At 35.7% G+C, this 18,813-nt stretch overlaps 1 protein-coding gene, 1 long non-coding RNA gene and 1 pseudogene across 3 annotated transcripts; 2 read left to right on the top strand and 1 right to left on the bottom strand.

Annotated features, from left to right (window-relative positions):
• The first annotated feature begins 2,330 nt into the window (after positions 1-2,330).
• On the top strand, positions 2,331-15,843 carry LOC109183742. 2 transcript variants are annotated; one of them, XR_002054613.1, is made up of 2 exons: positions 2,331-2,340; positions 15,725-15,843. It is a non-coding gene; the product is annotated as an uncharacterized LOC109183742 (long non-coding RNA). The 2 variants fall into 2 exon arrangements; XR_002054614.1 differs by lacking the exon at positions 2,331-2,340 and adding an exon at positions 5,855-5,865.
• On the top strand, positions 11,848-15,721 carry LOC109183738 (protein NEOXANTHIN-DEFICIENT 1-like). Its single transcript, XM_019333800.1, has 11 exons — positions 11,848-12,138; positions 13,048-13,155; positions 13,282-13,365; positions 13,510-13,573; positions 13,815-13,861; positions 14,471-14,525; positions 14,614-14,652; positions 14,842-15,010; positions 15,139-15,205; positions 15,304-15,360; positions 15,436-15,721. The coding sequence occupies exons 2-11, from the start codon at positions 13,091-13,093 to the stop codon at positions 15,671-15,673; spliced, it is 885 nt and encodes a 294-aa protein (XP_019189345.1). The 5' UTR covers positions 11,848-12,138; positions 13,048-13,090; the 3' UTR covers positions 15,674-15,721.
• Positions 15,752-18,380, bottom strand: LOC109183737 (annotated as a pseudogene).
• Between the last annotated feature and the right edge of the window lie 433 nt (positions 18,381-18,813).

An 18,813-nucleotide genomic window follows, 5' to 3' on the forward strand; every position in this document is an offset into this window, starting at 1 on the left:
AGAGAGAATAAGTATTGTATTGTTGAATATTGTTTGTGATTAGTGAAAATCATTTGTCCCCTTTTTCATATTGAAAGTCCTAATTATATTAAAAGTGATGGACCGAATATAAGATATGTCCGATCTTTGATACATTAGGAATATTAAGCCTAATCCTATCGAAGCTCCTTTGTTGTCTCGTGTTGGGCCTCCCTCTTGGACTTCCTTGATCTAGTTGTTTTCCTTGGGCCGATCCATTTTAGTCAGCTCAGTATACCATCCATCAGTCATAATTCTGATTATTTTATTTATTTCTTGTTGAATAATTATGGTTTTGAAAAAAATCAAGATCATAATTTCATGCTTTGATCTTACTTTCTAGTTGTCTTAAACACTATATAAAAACACTTAGGTGAATCTTTGTAATCACTAAGTTTAAATATAATCATTCACAATAATATTCCTTTCGTTCTTTTATTTCTGTCTCGTGTCTGCTATAATACTTGTTGCAACATTATTTTTAACACACCTTTGTTCTGTAACTTTATACTTCAATTTTTATACAAATTGATATCAGAGTCTATCACAGTGAACAACATAGCCCAACTATATGTTCATGCTCTCAATGGGGAACATTGATATTGCAATCGTTATGCCGTGAAACCGTGTTCATGGTGAACACGGTCCCAAACGGTAACGGTGCCTACGGGCACCGTTATCTTCCACCAATTTTTTTTTTTTAATAATTAACAGCGCGACTTTTCTTCTTCATATTCACATTTTGCAGTTTCACTTCCTCTTCACGCAAGTTTCTTCAACACTCATAAATTATGAATATGTAGGCATGGATTTATGAATGTGCAGTTATGAAATTATGAATTTTCTTTTATGAGATTATGAATTTTCTGTTATGAGATTATGAATGTACAGAAAATTCATAATTACATAACTGTAAATTCATAATCTCATAACAGAAAATTCATAATTTAATAAATGTAAATTCATAATATGAACATAGAATGCAAAACGCCGTTAACAGCACATTAACTAATTTTTTTTCCGGTAAAAACGATGTCGTTTGGGACCGTGTTCACCAAGCATGGTGAACACGTTTCCACGACATAATTTGCCTTGATATTGATGGTGTGTTCAAATGAAGGTGTTATTCGATTATCATGAGTTGTTGGGTGTTGTTGTAAATGGAATACTTGCAGTATTGCCAGAGATCTCGAGAAAAAGAAAGATAAGAAGGCGTTATCGAATAAACAAGGATTAGAACTAGGAACTACCCCACTCTCGTGATGCCTAAATTCTAAGTCCTTCAAGAATCAAGAACACAAAACAATTAAAATCCCTATATTTCCCCTATTCTCATAATGAGAAATAGAGTTTGTGCAATGAGTGTCTTGAAAATTCAATCCAACTCTCATTTGATTTAATTTCCTCCAAAGGCTTGCCAATGATTGTTGCACACCACACATCAACAAGATAAAACCCAATTCCCACGCAAACATCAAGAACCCTGACTAGGTTTTATCCCCTTTATGCAAGAATTACAAATAAAGCATCTAGATATACTAAACTACCCGAAACTAAGTCCTAAATGGAACTACTTACACATATTTAGCATAAATAAAGTGAAAACACAAATGAAAAGCATAAACATAGGATAAGAGAAATGAAATGAAAGATAAAATTATATATTGAAAGTAGGTGAATAATTTTGAAATTGATGGTAAAATTAATATTCGATTACATCTTTGGTAAGTGTTGATAATATGTAATCGATGCTAATATAAGCTAAGTTGTAAGGTAATGATAGTAAATGAAGGGAAATAAGCTAAGACTGTTTAGGGTTCGAACTCCTCCTAAAATGCAGCACAAAATGCTTAAATATTGTTTAGAATGCATGTATACAGACAAAATAGAGAGAGAAATTGCAAAGTGGCACGACCAAGGGCATGGTTGTGTTACTGGCCGTGCCGAATTCTACCCAAAAATAAATGCTCACAGCTCACTGCCTCGATTGGCACAATCGTGCTAATTCATTCAGGCATGGGGTGGTACCTGGCACGACAATCGTTATATCCTACACCACGGCGCACATAGCACTGTGCGCCGCGCGCCTCCCAAAACGACGTCGTTTTGGGGTCGTGTTGGGAGGCGCGGTAGGAAGTTGCTGAGATTATGTGTATTCGTTCACAACGTTATGTGTATTGGTTCATACAGTTATGTGTATTTTTTATACAATTATGTACATTGTTTTTATACAATTATGTACATCCGAATCAGAAAATTTGTGTGTATTATGTTAAGAGTTGATGTGTATTATGTTAAAAGTTTATGTTTATTATGTATTATGTTAGATTATGTGTATTATCTTTTAAAAAGAGTATGTATATTTTGTTATAACATTATGTGTATTCATGTATAACATTATGTGTATTCAAGTATAACATTATGTACATTCTTGAACAGCGGGTTTTTTTTTTAAAGAAAAGCCTACTGCCATTCACTGGGGCGGGAAATTTCAAAAAAAAAAAAATTAAAACGACGTCGTTTTGCATCTGGGCGCATAGTGCAATGTACGCCGTGGTGTAGGATATAAATTGCCCTGGCACGACCACGAAAATGACCATGCCTCTAGCTGTGTCAGTTCTCTTGTTGGGCTCCTTGTTCATCTATTGTTGGTCTAATTTTTCATTTGACTCTAATATCCTCTTAAATGTATGAAAATAACTTTTTTTTTTTCAAGTGAGATATTATACCTAAAGGCACAAACAACACAAATAAGAGCTCTTTTGAATATGATAACTACATTTTAGAGCTTGAAAATAGGATTAAATATAAGGTAAAATGCAAGTAAATATGAACTTATGGGACCCGGGTTGGACTCCCATATGGGAGGTTGTGAGTTCGAGCCTCACTGGAGGCGTTATTACTACATTGTAATAGAGTCGGTAGCATTCAAAAAATATTATTTAAAAAATTAATAATATAAAAAGTGATGGGTACCCATGCGCATACCTGCACTCGATAGAATAGTGGTATGTTTTGAAAAAGGCCACCCGATACGATTCAGGAATGGAGTGAGTGAAAAAAGTATAAGGTGAATCAGATGGTGGATGTAATCCTCACAACCCATTATCATCCCTATCTACCTACATAAGATATGCATTTCTCATATTTGTGGCTCAAAGTACTTTAATTTTGTACCAAGTAGTCTCATTATTATTAATATTATGATTCCCCTCAACATTATCTGTAGAGGAAAAACACAATGGAAAGATGGTTATGCAGCCTTAATAAATATACATGACAAAGCATATGACCTTGTTGTGTAAATTTTATAACTAAAATCTATCATGCTCAAAATTGGATTCAACGTAGAACAACTTAACGACAAACAAAACTTATATGGGGAAACAAATTGTTAGAATCGAAATAAGAAAGTAATTATAGATGATGAGATTTATAATTTAAAAAATCAATGATATCTAATTATGTGATATCTCTATGATACATATATATATAATCCTAGTGAGAAGACAATAATATATATCAGTTTAGCAGACCAGGACTATGTGGTCTAATGGTATCTGGGGTGGACTTCCAAGTGGAAGGTTGTGATTTTGAGCCTCAGTGGAGGCGTTATTGGCTCTTTGTGTTTCAGTAGGTTGAGAAAGTATATGAACAGATACTACAATGTAATAGAGTATCAGTTTAGCAGAGACGATAAATAACAGGTGTACTGTTGTTCACAGCAAAAGACTTAGCCATTTTATTTGGTCTGATATCAACACCACCAAACAATATAATAGCTGCACTACCTGTGTGCCCTGTGGTAATCCAAGAATATATATAATTAATCATTAAGCTTGCAGGCATCATATCACAACTGTATACTGGCAATAGGGGGCGCCAAATTCCTTTGAGGGAGTAGTCCAAGTAAATAAAGTTCATTGATTGGGCACTTTGCTTAGTGGCATGGATGCATGCCAAGTTATTCAAGCCACGAAAGTGACATGCACATACATACCTGCTCCTTTTTATGATCTGCAATTCCTTCATGCAATCCTACTCAAGCATAATATTTGATGGACAATTCAACCCTACTTTTGTCATATCCCTTTATTATACTTTAAAAAATATACAGTACACAATAGTTGTACAAAATCATATATTATATATACAATTTTACTATACACTTTTACACACAAAAAAGTTAATCGAAACTTAAACTTTTCTATTTGCATTGTGGGAAGAATTGAACTCCCACCGTTCTGTACTGCTGAAAATAAGTTTTAAGTAAGGCTTTTCATCCATATTTGGAATAGAAATTGAACCCAATTATTTGAGACTTCAAATCCACTAAAGTAATGCTAATGTAGGAGGTTTTTTTTTTTAATTGAATGATAATAATCATGACTTGATACATTGTTATTGCCCTTTCGTGCCCGGTTAATCATAAAATCCCTTAAAAATATGTTTGATAATTTTATAGTTAAAAAAAAAAAAAACCTCTTAGCTATATATTTTATACTATTCAAAAAGTTTATATATATATATATATATATATATATATATATATATATATATATATATATATATATATATATAGGAAAAAGTTCAAATGTGGCGATGTCCTTAGGTGCGGCGGTGTGGCGGAATTTCAGAATATACCAACAGTGTAAGGAAAACACACCACAATGAAATGCAAAAAAAAAAAAAAAAAAAAAAAAAAAAAAAAAAAAAAAAAACCCAAAAAATACACCATATAACTCGCCACACCAATGGTGTATTTCCGAACACTGTATGTTATTTTTTACTCACACCTAATTGTGTGTTTTTTGTGATGCGTACCTAATTTGTGTGTGTTTTTATGGTGCATTTTCCTAACGTTGATGGTGTATATTTGTTGAACTATTGGTGACACCGTACCGCTGCACCTAAGGACATCGCCGCACTTGAACCTTACTATATACATATACATATACACACACACACACACACACACACACACACACACACACACATATATATATATATGACATCGCCGCACTTGAACCTTACTATATACATATACATATACACACACACACACACACACACACACACACACACACACATATATATATATATATATATATATATGTGTGTGTGTGTGTGTGTGTGTGTTCAAGTTCAGGTGCATTTAAGTGTTTTTCGTGCGGTTGTGCGGGTGAATAATATACGCGAGTTTTGTGCTTAATGTGCGTGAGTCTTGTGCTTAATGTGCGTGAGACTTGTGCGTGTATAATGTTTAATGTGCGTGAGTTTTGTACTTAATGTGCGTGAGTTTTGTGCTTAATGTGCGTGAGTGTGTACTTAATGTGAGTTGTTGTGTAAGTTATTGTTGAAACTTTAAAGTGCATGAGTTTTATGCTTAATGTGCGTGAGTTTTGTGCTTAATGTGCATGAGTCGTGTGCTTAAGGTGTGTGAGTTTTGTATTTAATGTGCGTGAGTGTGTACTTAATGTGAGTTGTTTTTAAAACTTAAGGTGCGTGTGTTTTTGTGCTTAACATGCGTGAGACTTGTACTTAACGGCTACCCGCACAATCGCACGGGACGCCTCAAATGCACTTGATCCCTTCCCTATATATATATATATATATATATATATATATATATATATATATATATATATATATATATATATATATATATATATATATATATATATATATATATATATATATGCTTCGAATCCGGTGCACCCCCTCTAATAGATGAGACCATGAGGCCTCCTAATATCCATTGATTCAATTTCCATCAATGGTTGAGATTATAAGAGATTAGGGTAGTAATTAAGGACATTTTCCAATGTAAATGATATATTAGTAATTGTAATTTTAATTTATTTATGGACATAATATTATTGGAATCTGTAGCATTAAATTAGGGAGTTTATGGATGGAAATTAATACTTTGAATTACTACAAAGGCTGATGAGGTGAACTTGGCGTGAACAAGGCTTGAGGAGAAAACGAACGGGTAAGTGCATTTACGTGCCATCGTCTGTGCATACGCTGAATATTGGGGTTTTTTCCCCTGGGATGGTGGGAGGGGGGTGGGGGTTGGTGGACGAACTAGAATATCTGTTATGTGCGTAGCATGTGCGTGTTCAGGTGGTTGCATACATGTCTGTTTGTGAAACCGATAGGTTGACAGGAGGATGCATAGACAACAATGAGTGTATTTCGCCTGTGAAAGATTGTGAAAAAAAAAAAACCACAACCACAATCCTTATAATATGCAACCACTATATGCACAGACCTTTTCTTGTGCGTGATTTCTTGTGGTTGACTTGTTTTACAAAGAATATATTGTAAAAATTAATAGGTTTTTTTTTTCTTTTTTTTTTTACGGTGGTGTGTGCATTTGTATGATTTGGCATTTGCAAATTTTTGGAAAATGAACTTAGCATCATGTCATTTTTTTAGTTTTGTTTTTACACTGGTGTGTGCATTTTTATGGTATGGCCTGTGCAAATTTTTGGCAATGGAACTTTGCACCATGTGGTCTATTGTACACGTCATAACACTCCAATGCACACACCAAATACAAAAAACAAAAGCATATGAAGAAATAGGCATGTGCATATCGCCTGTACAAAAAACAAAAGCATATGAAGAAATAGGTCTGTGCATTTACATGTCAACGTCTGTGCATATACTGAAGAATGGGTTTTTTTTCCCCGGATGGGGTGGGAGGGGGGGTGTGGTTGTTGGACGAAGTATTAGTCCATTGACGCGCGTAGCGTGTTCGTGTTCAGGTGGGTGCGTACATGGTTATTTGTTTGACCGATAGGATGGCGGGATGATGTGTAGACAGCAAATAGTATGTGCGTAGAATGTTATAATGTTGAATTTATGGTTTGATCGAATTTTTTAAAGAACTGGAACAGTGTGGGAGGGTAAGCACGGTGAGTACAACTAATATCACTGTATTGATGAAAGTTACAGTGTAAAGTGCGTATGAGGATATAGGTCTGTGCATATCGCATGTATAGCTCTTAGGGAAAATTGGCATTGTTTATGTACCGAAAGCGTATTACGCACAATCTATATACACACACGCACAGACCGGAAATGCACACTAACACGCGCCAGCTACGCACATACCAATTACCCTAAAAACACCATGGTATTATTTAACTAAATCCTTTCACTGCACTCACACGCCTTTGCTACGCACATACCAATGACTAAAAACACCGTGGTATTATTTAATACAAAAAACATGTTTATAACACACTGAATATCAATGTGCACATACCAGACCCTCTATATGCACAAACGATATAATAATCTATGAATAAGCTATGACATATGAAAAATTTAAAGAAGTAACACATTCTAAATTACACAAGAATGGATCATAAATCAAAGTATACCTACTATGGTGAATCATTGATATGCAATTTGTACAATATTGAACATTTAAATAACACACTGCACTACATTACAAAACCAAGTATTACATTACAAAACCAAGCACACTCTGAGGCAGAGATACGCATTGACCCACCCACATCGGGCGCCGGGTGATCGGGGCTTGGGGCACTTCAACTGCTTCAGGTTGTGGCAAATTCATCGGCCGTTCGGGTTCTTCGGCCACTCCAACTGTTTCCGGATGTGGCAAAGGTGCCACCGGATCAGCTACACAAACGGGCTCAGGAACACCATCACCTGCAAATGGCATAATGAATATACTTACAATATATAATAACCACTAAAAATGCAAACATACTTAAAATAACACCAAAAACAAAGAGAATTAAACCAATCACAAGCAGACCGAAGAAGCTAAAAAACGCAGTTCATAATAGATAGAGTGACACACGCAATAAGCACAAACTAAAGCCTACCAATGCACACTCACACGCCTTTGCTACGTCCATACCAATGAACTAAAACCCGAGCAGGCACACACCAAAAATAGTAATAAAAAACATCCAGCTTCCTACCCCTACACCAAAAGGACCAAAAATAATCAACAACATTGCACCGAGACAGCCTATTATTTGACAGGTTGAGTTGGGAGAGACCGGTGAGGTTTGCCACTGCAAGAGCAATGCTTCTAACAAGGTCCCTGGATGGCAGCCATAGCCGTGTCACTCTCCCATTTCCATCACACCCCACACCCTCCCAGTCACAGCACTCACTTGAATTGGGCCAATCTAAGGGAGAAGATGAACTGGAGATGTTAAGGGAGAAGGACACCAAAGCCTCACGGTCAAATTTATTGAAGGCGCCACTACAGGTAATCACAACAGAAGAAAGAAGTAAAACTGCTATTATTACCAAGAACCCAAACCCAGAAAGATTGAAACAACAACAGTTATGCCTAGCCAAAGAAGATGAATGGAGGGGTCCCCCAGGAGCATGGCTGCTTTAATAAGCCAATAATATGCCAGACTAATCCGTCGGCCGGCCTACCAGAAAGAGGACACAAAGAAGAAGAAGAAGAAGAAGAAGAAGAGAATTGAAGATGGCAAGATACTCCAATCAATCATGTGGGGTTATTTAGATTTTTTTCCCGGATTAAAAGCAAGAAAATCGTTAGAAAAAATGCAGTAAATAAGAATACCTTGCAACCGAGAGAGCAGAAGCGGAAGGAATCAAGGAAGCTGCTCACAGACCTCACAGGTATTGGTGACGCCCTTTCCCGGCCTGGGCTGCGGCCGTTCATTCAAGAACACAACTTTAGCGCTGTTGATAATGTAGGTCTGAACCGAAGAGATGTCCAAAAACTTCTGAATCTCGTTAACTCTAATCACATCATACCCCCCACCGCCAGAACAAACACACATCCTCTCCCCACTACCAAACCAACACCCTGTTTACAATTAAAAAAAAAAAAAACTGTCTCCAACCAAAAACCTAGCCCGCCTCGTCGGAATGCGAAAACCCTAGTTGCCACCGACCACCGTCGAACTAATCTTCGAACAAAATGATAGAAACAAAAATACGAATAAAAAAAAGACTTAGGAATACCTTAAACACCACCGGTAGCCTCCCTCTTCCGACGCTTTGACAATCGGATGGAAAACCAAGCTATGGAGAATCCGATCGAGGAAACGGCTTTAGAGATTGGTTCGAAGATTGGTTGTTCAGAGAGACAGAGGGACGGGAGGAGGCGATGAGAACGAGAGGAAATCGGAAGAATTTGGGAATCTCGATACATAGGAAATAATGAAAGAAAGAAAATTCACGGTGTGTAAATGGAAACAAATTAATGCCAATACGAAATTACCCAAACACCCCTCAGCAGGTTAAAAAACAGCGCGTATTACTTAAAACAATTGATAAATCTAAACCATTAAAATAACAAAACGAATGCTCAGGATTGAATCTCACGAACTCACCTGAATAGGGGGTGCACTGGATTCAATATATATATATATATATATATATATATATATATATATATATATATATATATAGAGAGAGAGAGGGACATACACACTTACTTTTTTAAGTGTGAGATAAATGTTACTTAAAATTCTTTAAAAGTTTTATTTCTCCAATGACATAATAATTATTATAGATGTTTTCGCCTGGCCTCCACTGAGACTCGATCCCACAACCTTCCACTTGAGTGAGTAACTTGATGTCATTGGATTACAAAGTCCTTGACTAGTGTCATAAATGCTATTTTCTCATTGGTTAATTATCCGTTTTGAATATATAATATATCAAATTAAACATATCTGACTAATGACTCGTGTGATTGATGTGGATAAATTAACGAATCTTTTTCAACTTAACTAGATGTATTGGGTTTAAGCCACAAAAAAACTTAACTATAAATGTCATTTTATGCTAATTTTTTCAACCCATCTTACCATCCAACAAATCTAGATCAACACAATTGATATGATCAAAGACAGTATTACCCAACGAGCTAAGTCAACAACAATGGTAATATCCAACAAGTCAACAACAGTGGTAATAAGATTTCATAATTTTAGATTACTAACTTATTAATCAGGACTATGTGGTCTAATAGTACCCGGGTTGGACTTCCATTTGGAAGATTATGAGTTCAAGCCTCAGTGGAGGCGTTATTGGTTCTTTGTGTTTCAGTAGGTTGAGAAAGTATATGAACAGATACTACAATGTAATAGAGCCAGTAATTTTCAAAAAAAAAGATTACTAACTTATTACGTAATCATTTTTCTCACAAAAAAAAAAAAAAACTTATTATGTAATCATATGACGACAAGTCCACAAAGTATCAAGTGTGGACCATTGGTCCACATATCGTTGGGTGTACCATGATCATTTTATAAAAATATAGTAGAATTAAAATAATACTTTAGTATTACTATAATGAAATTAGTGTGTGTAAAAAATGAAACTGAAAAACGGAGTATATTATTTTCAAATGAAATTGTAGTATAATGATACTTTTGTCTGAAAGGAATTAAAATGATATTTTAATATTACTATAATGAAACTAGTATGTGTGAAAAATGAAACTAAAATCCCAAACTATACAATAACATATATTGTCAAATGACCTGAAATGCAATTAAAATAATATTTCAACATTACTATAATTAGACTAGTGTGTATGTGAAAAATGAAACAAAAAATAGAGATCAAGCAATAATGTATACTATCAAATAAAACTATAGTAGAATTAAAATGATACTTTAGTATTGTTATAACGAAACTAGTATAGAGGAAAAATAAAAATAAAAATAAAAAACAAAACAATATTGTCAAATGAAATTAAAGTGTAATTAAAATGACATATACATCATACTCGTAAAATTTGCCACAAAGTATGTTATTGATAATTTGAATTGAAACCATACAAATCATCATATATTAGAAATAACAATCAAATTGTTTAATTTGCCACCAAACTCAACTCTAATAATATATTAATAGATTTTTGCCTTTGGTTTAAAAAATAAAAGGTGACTCTTTTTGTTGGGTAGGTAATTACTTACCAAGCATTTTATCTTGTTTTCTTTTCATTTGTTTATGATCTTTTGGATCCACTTTTGTTATCTGTTGGTCCTACAAGAAAATATACACCATGTTTTTCGAGCTTCTTAATTTAGTTAGTGGGTTGTCGTGCATAAATATTTTGGGGTATTTGACAAATGGTGGTTACCTAATAATTTATACTTCATTAAGTTAGCTCATAATTGATACTTAATTGAGTTAGTTGATTTGACCAGTTAATAATATTAGTTAGTTGTAAAAAAGTGTTTGAGAAATTAATTATTTATTTTTAATTGATTGTATAATTAAATATATTGTGCAAATTTCTTAATCTTTAAATTACTTTTATAATTATTGATTACAAGAATAAGTGAAATCAAAAAGAAAGAAAAATATTATTATTGTTGTTATATAAACAAAAAGAAAAAAAAAACACATGAAAAGCAAGAGAAATATAAATATTAGGGATGATAAGAATAAAATGTTCATTTTATTATTAATGTCGATAAATTAACAATTCTTTTTTTTTTTTTTACTATTCTTAGTTTTTCAAATTGTCTCAATAAATTATTTTACCAAACATTTAAAGTAAGTTATTACTAATCAAATTAACAAAACATAATCAAATGAGCCAAAATTTAACTTAACCGCCATTTCCCAAACATTTTCTTTTCTCTCAGGCTTTCTTGGTTTTACACTTTTACCAATCCCCATAAAAGATAAGATGAGGTTTATTTGAGAGTTGAGAGAAATAGGAGATTTGAGCAGGCGGGGGCCGGGGCAGTACTGGACTAATAAAATAAAGGGATTTTAAAGAAGATGACAAATTAAAAGCAGTGTGAGATGAGATGCGAATGGTGTGGTTTTGCTGTACGCCGGTAAAACCGTGAGAGGATAGATAAATTAATGAAGGAGCTGAGGAGTATTATATTATATGAGAAAGTCGATCAGTTGGAGCAGTTTTAGTTTATCCACTTATTTGATTTTGGTGGTGATGTAACGTAAACGTACGTCTTTCATTAACTTCAGCTCCATAGCCCATAGGTGATATGTCTGTCGGTCCCCTCCTACATACCTCTCTCCTCAAGCCAGGATGCTCTCTGCTTAGGTTTTCTTCCAAATTCTTGCACTTTTTAGCTCCAAAATTCAATCTTTGTAAGTTCAAACCACCTCCCTTTACTGTTTTTTTTTTTTTGTTTTTTTTTTTTTTTGTTTTTTTTGTTTTTTGCCATATCATTCATTCTTCATCATATCGCTTCTGTCTGTGCTGAATTAACAACTTTGCATATACCCTCCCTGACTTCTCAAGTGGAATGGGCTAAATACCCAATGTAGGAGGGATTTCTGCATAATTTCTTTTCTGCTTTGAGTGTGCTTCTTTTTGTTTCTTCGAGTAGTACTTGTTTGGCTTTGGTTTTTATTTGAAAATATTTGCTTGAATTGGTTGTTAATTGATTGATATGGCTGGCATATACTTGCCAACCTTCAAAATAGAATGGAAATATGAAGCAGGTAAAGTTACTTGTTAGTGAAGCCTATGTGGGGCCTGCCTGCCAGAGTGCCAGGCATCAATTCTTGAAGAACAGCCTCAGGGCTTCAATCTTGAATCTGCTTTGGGACATCTTTTCAGTAGTTTTGCTTTGTTCGTTGTGTCTGGTTTTCTTGTTAGATTGGGTTGGCCAATCATGTTCTTTATATGCAACCAAAAAAAAAAGCAACTTTTTGTACTTAGGTGATGATGTAAAAATCTGGATTGATTGCAAGTTGCACAACTTGCACAGAGTTGGTTACATGTATCCTGCTTAATTGTTTTGGAACTGTCTATGCACATGCCCCCTCTGCTTTAGTGCTTAGTGACCCACAGGTCTATAAAACAGTTAACTGGTATTGTCTAGACACCGGTTTCCTGTTTAGCTGTTTAGATTGATTATATGAACATGGATAAGATTCCAGCCCCTAATATATATATGTATATCCTTTACAATGGAAGGCCAAAGAAAGCCCTTTTGTTTGTTTCTTGGCTGTTTGACGACGTTTTACTCAAGATCAACTGTTTTTTTGCAGCTCCGTTTAGGATTTAGTATACTACTGTTCCATACTCAAGCCCATGGGAACTAAACAAACAGGTTCTTCGGCTGGATATGGCAACCCTCCATGGATATTCACGGGCAGGCAAGTGGTGTTCGATAAATTCTTAGGATACTGCAATTATATACTTGCGCTCTTCCTATTATATTGCCCACATTAGACAGACGAATACAGTGGACGTTTATTAACCATTTTTTAAAAATGTTTCAGTGCTTTGTACCAACTACATCTTGTCAAATCGAAGACAGCTCGAGCTTTCATTCCTAAAGAGTTCAGATTAGTTGAGGCTTTCGGGTATTCATACTTTGGCATGGCTGAAGAGTCATTTGATAACTGTGTTATGAAACTGATGATTAAAGCGCTGGAGTAAGCTAAGAAAGAGGTCATGATTTTTTTAATCTTCATAAATTTAAAATGTAGGTGTTATTCTACATGCAGATATACTCTAGGTGGATTCTTCCTTGCTAGTTATGATGACAGTCCTGCTGGAACTTTTGACGAGGTAGTTTATTCTAATTTTTAATTTCATCAAGTTAAAATGATTCTTTTTCAGTAACAATGCTAGATCTTTAACGAGTTCCAATTTAAGGATTAATTTTGGTTTTTTAAAATGGGCAATTGCCAGTGTCTTGGAACATGCTCCTTTAAGTCTCTGGACAGAGGGAATAAAAGAATGCTCCTTTATGCTTATTTAATGTCAACTAGTAACACTAATCTTGTTATTCTAATGTCAAATTGTTCAGCTTGTGGTACTTGCGGGAATTGTGTGGAACCCACCTACGTCTTGCGCGTAAGTCCTTCTCAAGCCATTAATCCTGTTAACTCACACATACAATGAATCTTTTTTCCGAGTATGTATTTATGCACACTTAGTATATATTCTCGAGAAACACTTTGGCCACCTTGAACGTCTGTCTGTCTTTACAAGTTTGAACTGCCAGTCCAGATTCATGGACTCGAGTACTAAGAGGGGTGGTTGGGGGTAGGGGGAGGAAGATGAGTGGAAGCTGTTCTCCCTAATGAGTGCCCATGGGGGTCTGCATTTTCCTATAAATAATTATAGATTGATGTGCCATGCAATTTAATAATGGAGTTTTCATTTGGTAATGCTTTTAAAATTTGTTTTCTAGATTTATTTAATATTTTATCATAAGAATCTTGACCTACTTGTATAAGCATCTGATATTTAGAATGTATCAGACTTGAAACTAAGAAATGTCAACTAAACTGTGGCCATAGGTTGCCAGTAGTCTCCTCAACTGAATATTTGCAGCTGTGGTAAATAAATTTAAGCATAGGTTAATTTAATTTATACATTATCGTGATAATCAGCATTTTAGACATATAATCGGGAATTAAATGAGTAACTAGCAAATTGTATTTCTCTGCCAACAAACAGATGGGCTGCCAGGGTGCTGGTGAACAGCGATGAGGCATGCATGCATGGACGAAAGGTACGCATTGTTGCTTAGAAAATTAAATGGATTATCATTAATTACATAGGAATCTCCTAACATGATTCCCCCATGTTGCTATTCTCAGGATGTTGGACTTCCAAGCCAAGTAGCCAGATTTTCAAAGGTACGGTACACTTCAGCTTAGATATACCATTGACCATAATTCTGTAATTGATGCACTCTAGATTTCGCACATCTATGGAATCAACCGAGCCATGATAAAATTACTTGGTGGTTTAGAGATGCACTTTGATCTTGAGAAGAAAGGATTTTGTATCTTTTAAGTTCATGCTTCAATCGTTATGTTAAACAGAGAATGGAACCGATTCCAAAGACATCAAATAAAGGCAATCACTTCCTAAGCATGATTGGGTTGAGTTCATTCCCCTCTACTCCTCCTAATGATTTCTTGGACATAAAAGTAGCCGAGATCAAGGGTCCGAGAGCAATGGATATGTGCAATATCAACATACTCACTCCAGGTAAGTTCTTTCGTAATATTTCACCTACCTACAATATTTGCTGAGTTCTAAGATTTGTTCTGATTATTGTCAAAGCAAAAGTATTAGGGATTGACAATGCTTTTGAATGTCCACTTTGAACATGGCAGCTCGTAAGCTACCTTCGAAGGAGGAGTGGATGGGCCCGCTCATCAAAATGTCGCTCCCTAGTTTTAGGTGAACTTAAAGATTATTGTTGTTATTTCTACTTTTGGGTTCATAAGTTTTTGTGTAAAGATTTAGCTGAAGACTGATTTCTTCCTCTGAAATTGCAGCGGTCGCACCAAACATAATCCCAATCTTCTCAAGTACTCTTGCCAGATTGAGTGCAGGTTCTTTTCTTATTCAAAAATGTATGCCGCCCCCTGTTTGTAATGAATTTTTAACAGATGTTGGTGTGATTATAGGGTGCGGAAAGTGGCGCCGGCAAAAGTTTCAGGCCCATCTACATTGAAGGCAGAGAAGGAAAGTTGTGAATGCCAAAACCAAAGTTCAATAATTGAACAAGAAGTTGCTCCAAATAAGAGAAACCTCAGCATATCTGTGTTGCTTTCAAAACCAATTCTAGCTTTACAGTTTAGTTGTCTGAAAATGAAAGTTGAAGCTCCTACTGTTGTTTCTATGTGCTCATCAAGAAGTCATTGATTGATTGTTTGAATGTCAAGAATGACTGACTGACTGATTTGTTCATCTCAGTTTTATGCACTGTTTAGGCATGTCAAATACACAAACCAACCAAAAAGAAATTCTTTCAGCTATGATTTGGTTTATACAACAAAAGGAGAAAATGCAAACTTCCATTCCCAAAATATTAACATCTTTATACCTATCAAGATGTACAATTTGAAGTCTCTATGCTCCTCAGAATGCTTCTGGCAAAGGGCTGCCTTCCAAGAATGACTTGAATAACACCAATGATCTCTCTGGCTGTGAGAATGGAGCTTCATGGGATGCCCCTCTTATTGTGGCAAACGAAAGCATGTCGCCATACACTTGTGTCCACCCACCGACCTGAAAACAACGTCACAAGGTTACAAGTTTGACTCTCAGGTCCTAGCAGGAGCGGCCTATTGGCCTTTTGGTTTGAGGCAGTTAGCTAAGCGAGATTACTGTCTTTGTAGTAGTCCTTTGCCAGCTAGGGTCACAAGGTTGAGCGATTAAACATCATATTAAACAAGGAATTACCTGCATCCCTGCAAACCAGACTCTGTATGGTGTACTTGTGCTCAACCCTAACTCTTCTGCCAGTCCATGAACCAATTTCCGAGTTCCAGTGAGTGGAATTACAGAATCCTGATCTCCACTGTTACCAGAAAGCAGTGTATACAATCAATGGAGTTTCATCTAATTCCTGAAACAATATATATATAGTACCTGTAAACCAAGACAGGTATTCCTGCCTTGATGATGCTTCCCACAATCTTGATTGTTGGTATCTCAATATCAAGCAGCTCATAGTCCAAAACACTGATCATCCGCGGAAATATATACAAGCATAAGAAAGCATAGCTAAACACTGGATTTGAATAGGAAGGAAAGATGATTATATTACTCGCTGCAGACAAGCCATTTGTTAACTCCAACCAGACGTGCATGCATTGCGTTCTGAACATCTCGTCTGTTCAAGTAATTCACAGTTTCATCTTCGACACAAACATCTATGGTCTCCCTGACATGCTGCACAAAAATCATCATCAAACCAGCCAGAGATGAAAATTCAACCGAAAAATGAATGATTGAACCTAGCTACCTGAGGGTTGAGGACTTTAGATTGGGAGAAGACAGATGATATACAGACATCAAGAGTGACATCATACTTGTCGACAAACCTACTTGTTTCCTACTAACAATGCTCATTACTCTTGCACAAACCGGGGACAGAGAGCCTCTGTAGTATTCGCTCACATAGCGAGAGTAGTTGCAAGCGGAGGTGAACAGTTTGTACGTAGTATCTGAAATCAGTCCATGAGACCAGAAATACTCGGCCCTCGAGTTGAAATCAGTAGCGAATTCTAGTACCGGATTTCCAAGCTGCAGGCAGGCAATAATATATAGTTTAGGCAAACAAAATTTATGTCTAAGTGTTTGTTTCGAATGGTGTTAGCCCTCACCGCAATTCCTTTCAAATTGAACAGCTTCTCCTTTTCGTTGGATTGCAGCAACATCTGTGCAAGCTGAGGAACATAGTGGCCTGCTCACAAATTAGAAACAAATGTTGTCATGTATGTTCAAGTGTTGTTCTGTCTTTCTGTCTTGACTCTTTTTGTTTTTAACAAACTTTGGTACCTACCTGCATAGCTTTCTCCAGCAATAAACAGACTTGTGTTTCTGTACTGTGGGAATTTCAGATACCATTTTTGCAAGAAACCAAATTGTCCATAGCTGTTAGCATAGAAGCAAAGACATAAAGAAACAGACAAAAGTTGCAGTGAGTGTAGTGAAAGGGGAATCTACAAAACAAAAAGTAACAGTAAAGTGGAAGCTTACACAATACTACTCTCTCATCTTTGGAAAAAGGAAACATTTCAAAAAGAACATAAAAAAGTTGATTTCTAGTTGATATATAGAGCCATGACTGCACTGGAAATGTAGATACTTTGATTGACTACTTTGAAATCAAAGATTCAAGAAAAAGAAAAACCTGTGATGTTGTCATTTATGCCCTCATAAGAGGAAGAATTAGTGGAGTAGGAGAATCCAACTCCAATTGGTGATTCCAGATACAGCATATTAGCTTCTGCGGCCAAATTTGATATGAATACATTATTAACACCAGAAAAGAAAACATACATTATATTCTGGGATATTATTCTAGGATTTGGATTCCAATATAATACCAACCTGTATTCCAGCTATATTCATTTTTGACTAAAACATTCCCACTTGGCCTGAATGGTCCATTTTCAGAGAATGCCCCAACCCCAGAGAAGAACAACCAGGCCCTATCATTTTCACACTCCAAAATTAAAACCTTGAAACATAATAAAGAGTGAGAAGCAGAAAGAGCAAATTATATATATTGCAGAGTGCAGACCTCCATTTAACCAGAGGACCAGAGGCTTGGAAGAAGGATCAACTTCAGCTTCAACGAAGTAGTAAAAGAGAGCTCTTTGATGCTCCTCCTCTTCATCAATGGTGACATACCCAGAGTAGTGGCTGAAGCACACTTGGGGTTGACCGGGCAACCCAGGGGTAATTCTGTCAGCCGCTAACACAGAAGAAGAAGAAGAAGAAGAAGAAAGAAGAAGAAGAAGAAGACTCAACCATCTTCAACCAAAAGTAGAGTTGTAAAACAGCTATGCTCGCCCATTTTAACCATAAACATGCCATCACACTTTGTTTCTTTCTGCTTATAGTGTCAATATATTGAAAAAAAGAAGAAAGAGAAGCTAGTATCTAAAATGTTTCTCTGCTGCGTGCGTGCATTATATATTGCAAGGTTCTACTGCATTTAAAGCGCATGACACCCTAGTACTAAACTATAAATAATCTGCTCCAAAGAATGACTAAGTATATAAAATATGATTCTTATACAAGTTAAAAGTTTTGAATTTGATTCTTCTTGTTTTCTTCCAGAGAAACACAAAGAAAGAAAATGTAAATTAAAATTATTCGTCGATTTTAGGTTTTGTCGTACGCTAATTATCTGACAATTGAACACTGGTCTGTGACGACACCTCTACAGGGCCTAGCTAGGAGTAGGAGTAGGGGTACTTAAAACCCAACGGCTATTCTCCTACAATTCAACACTGGGCTGCCACAACCACTTGCTGCATGCATGCTTA

The sequence above is a fragment of the Ipomoea nil genome, unplaced genomic scaffold, assembly GCF_001879475.1.
Source record: "Ipomoea nil cultivar Tokyo-kokei standard unplaced genomic scaffold, Asagao_1.1 scaffold1161, whole genome shotgun sequence".
Classification (NCBI taxonomy): domain Eukaryota; kingdom Viridiplantae; phylum Streptophyta; class Magnoliopsida; order Solanales; family Convolvulaceae; genus Ipomoea; species Ipomoea nil.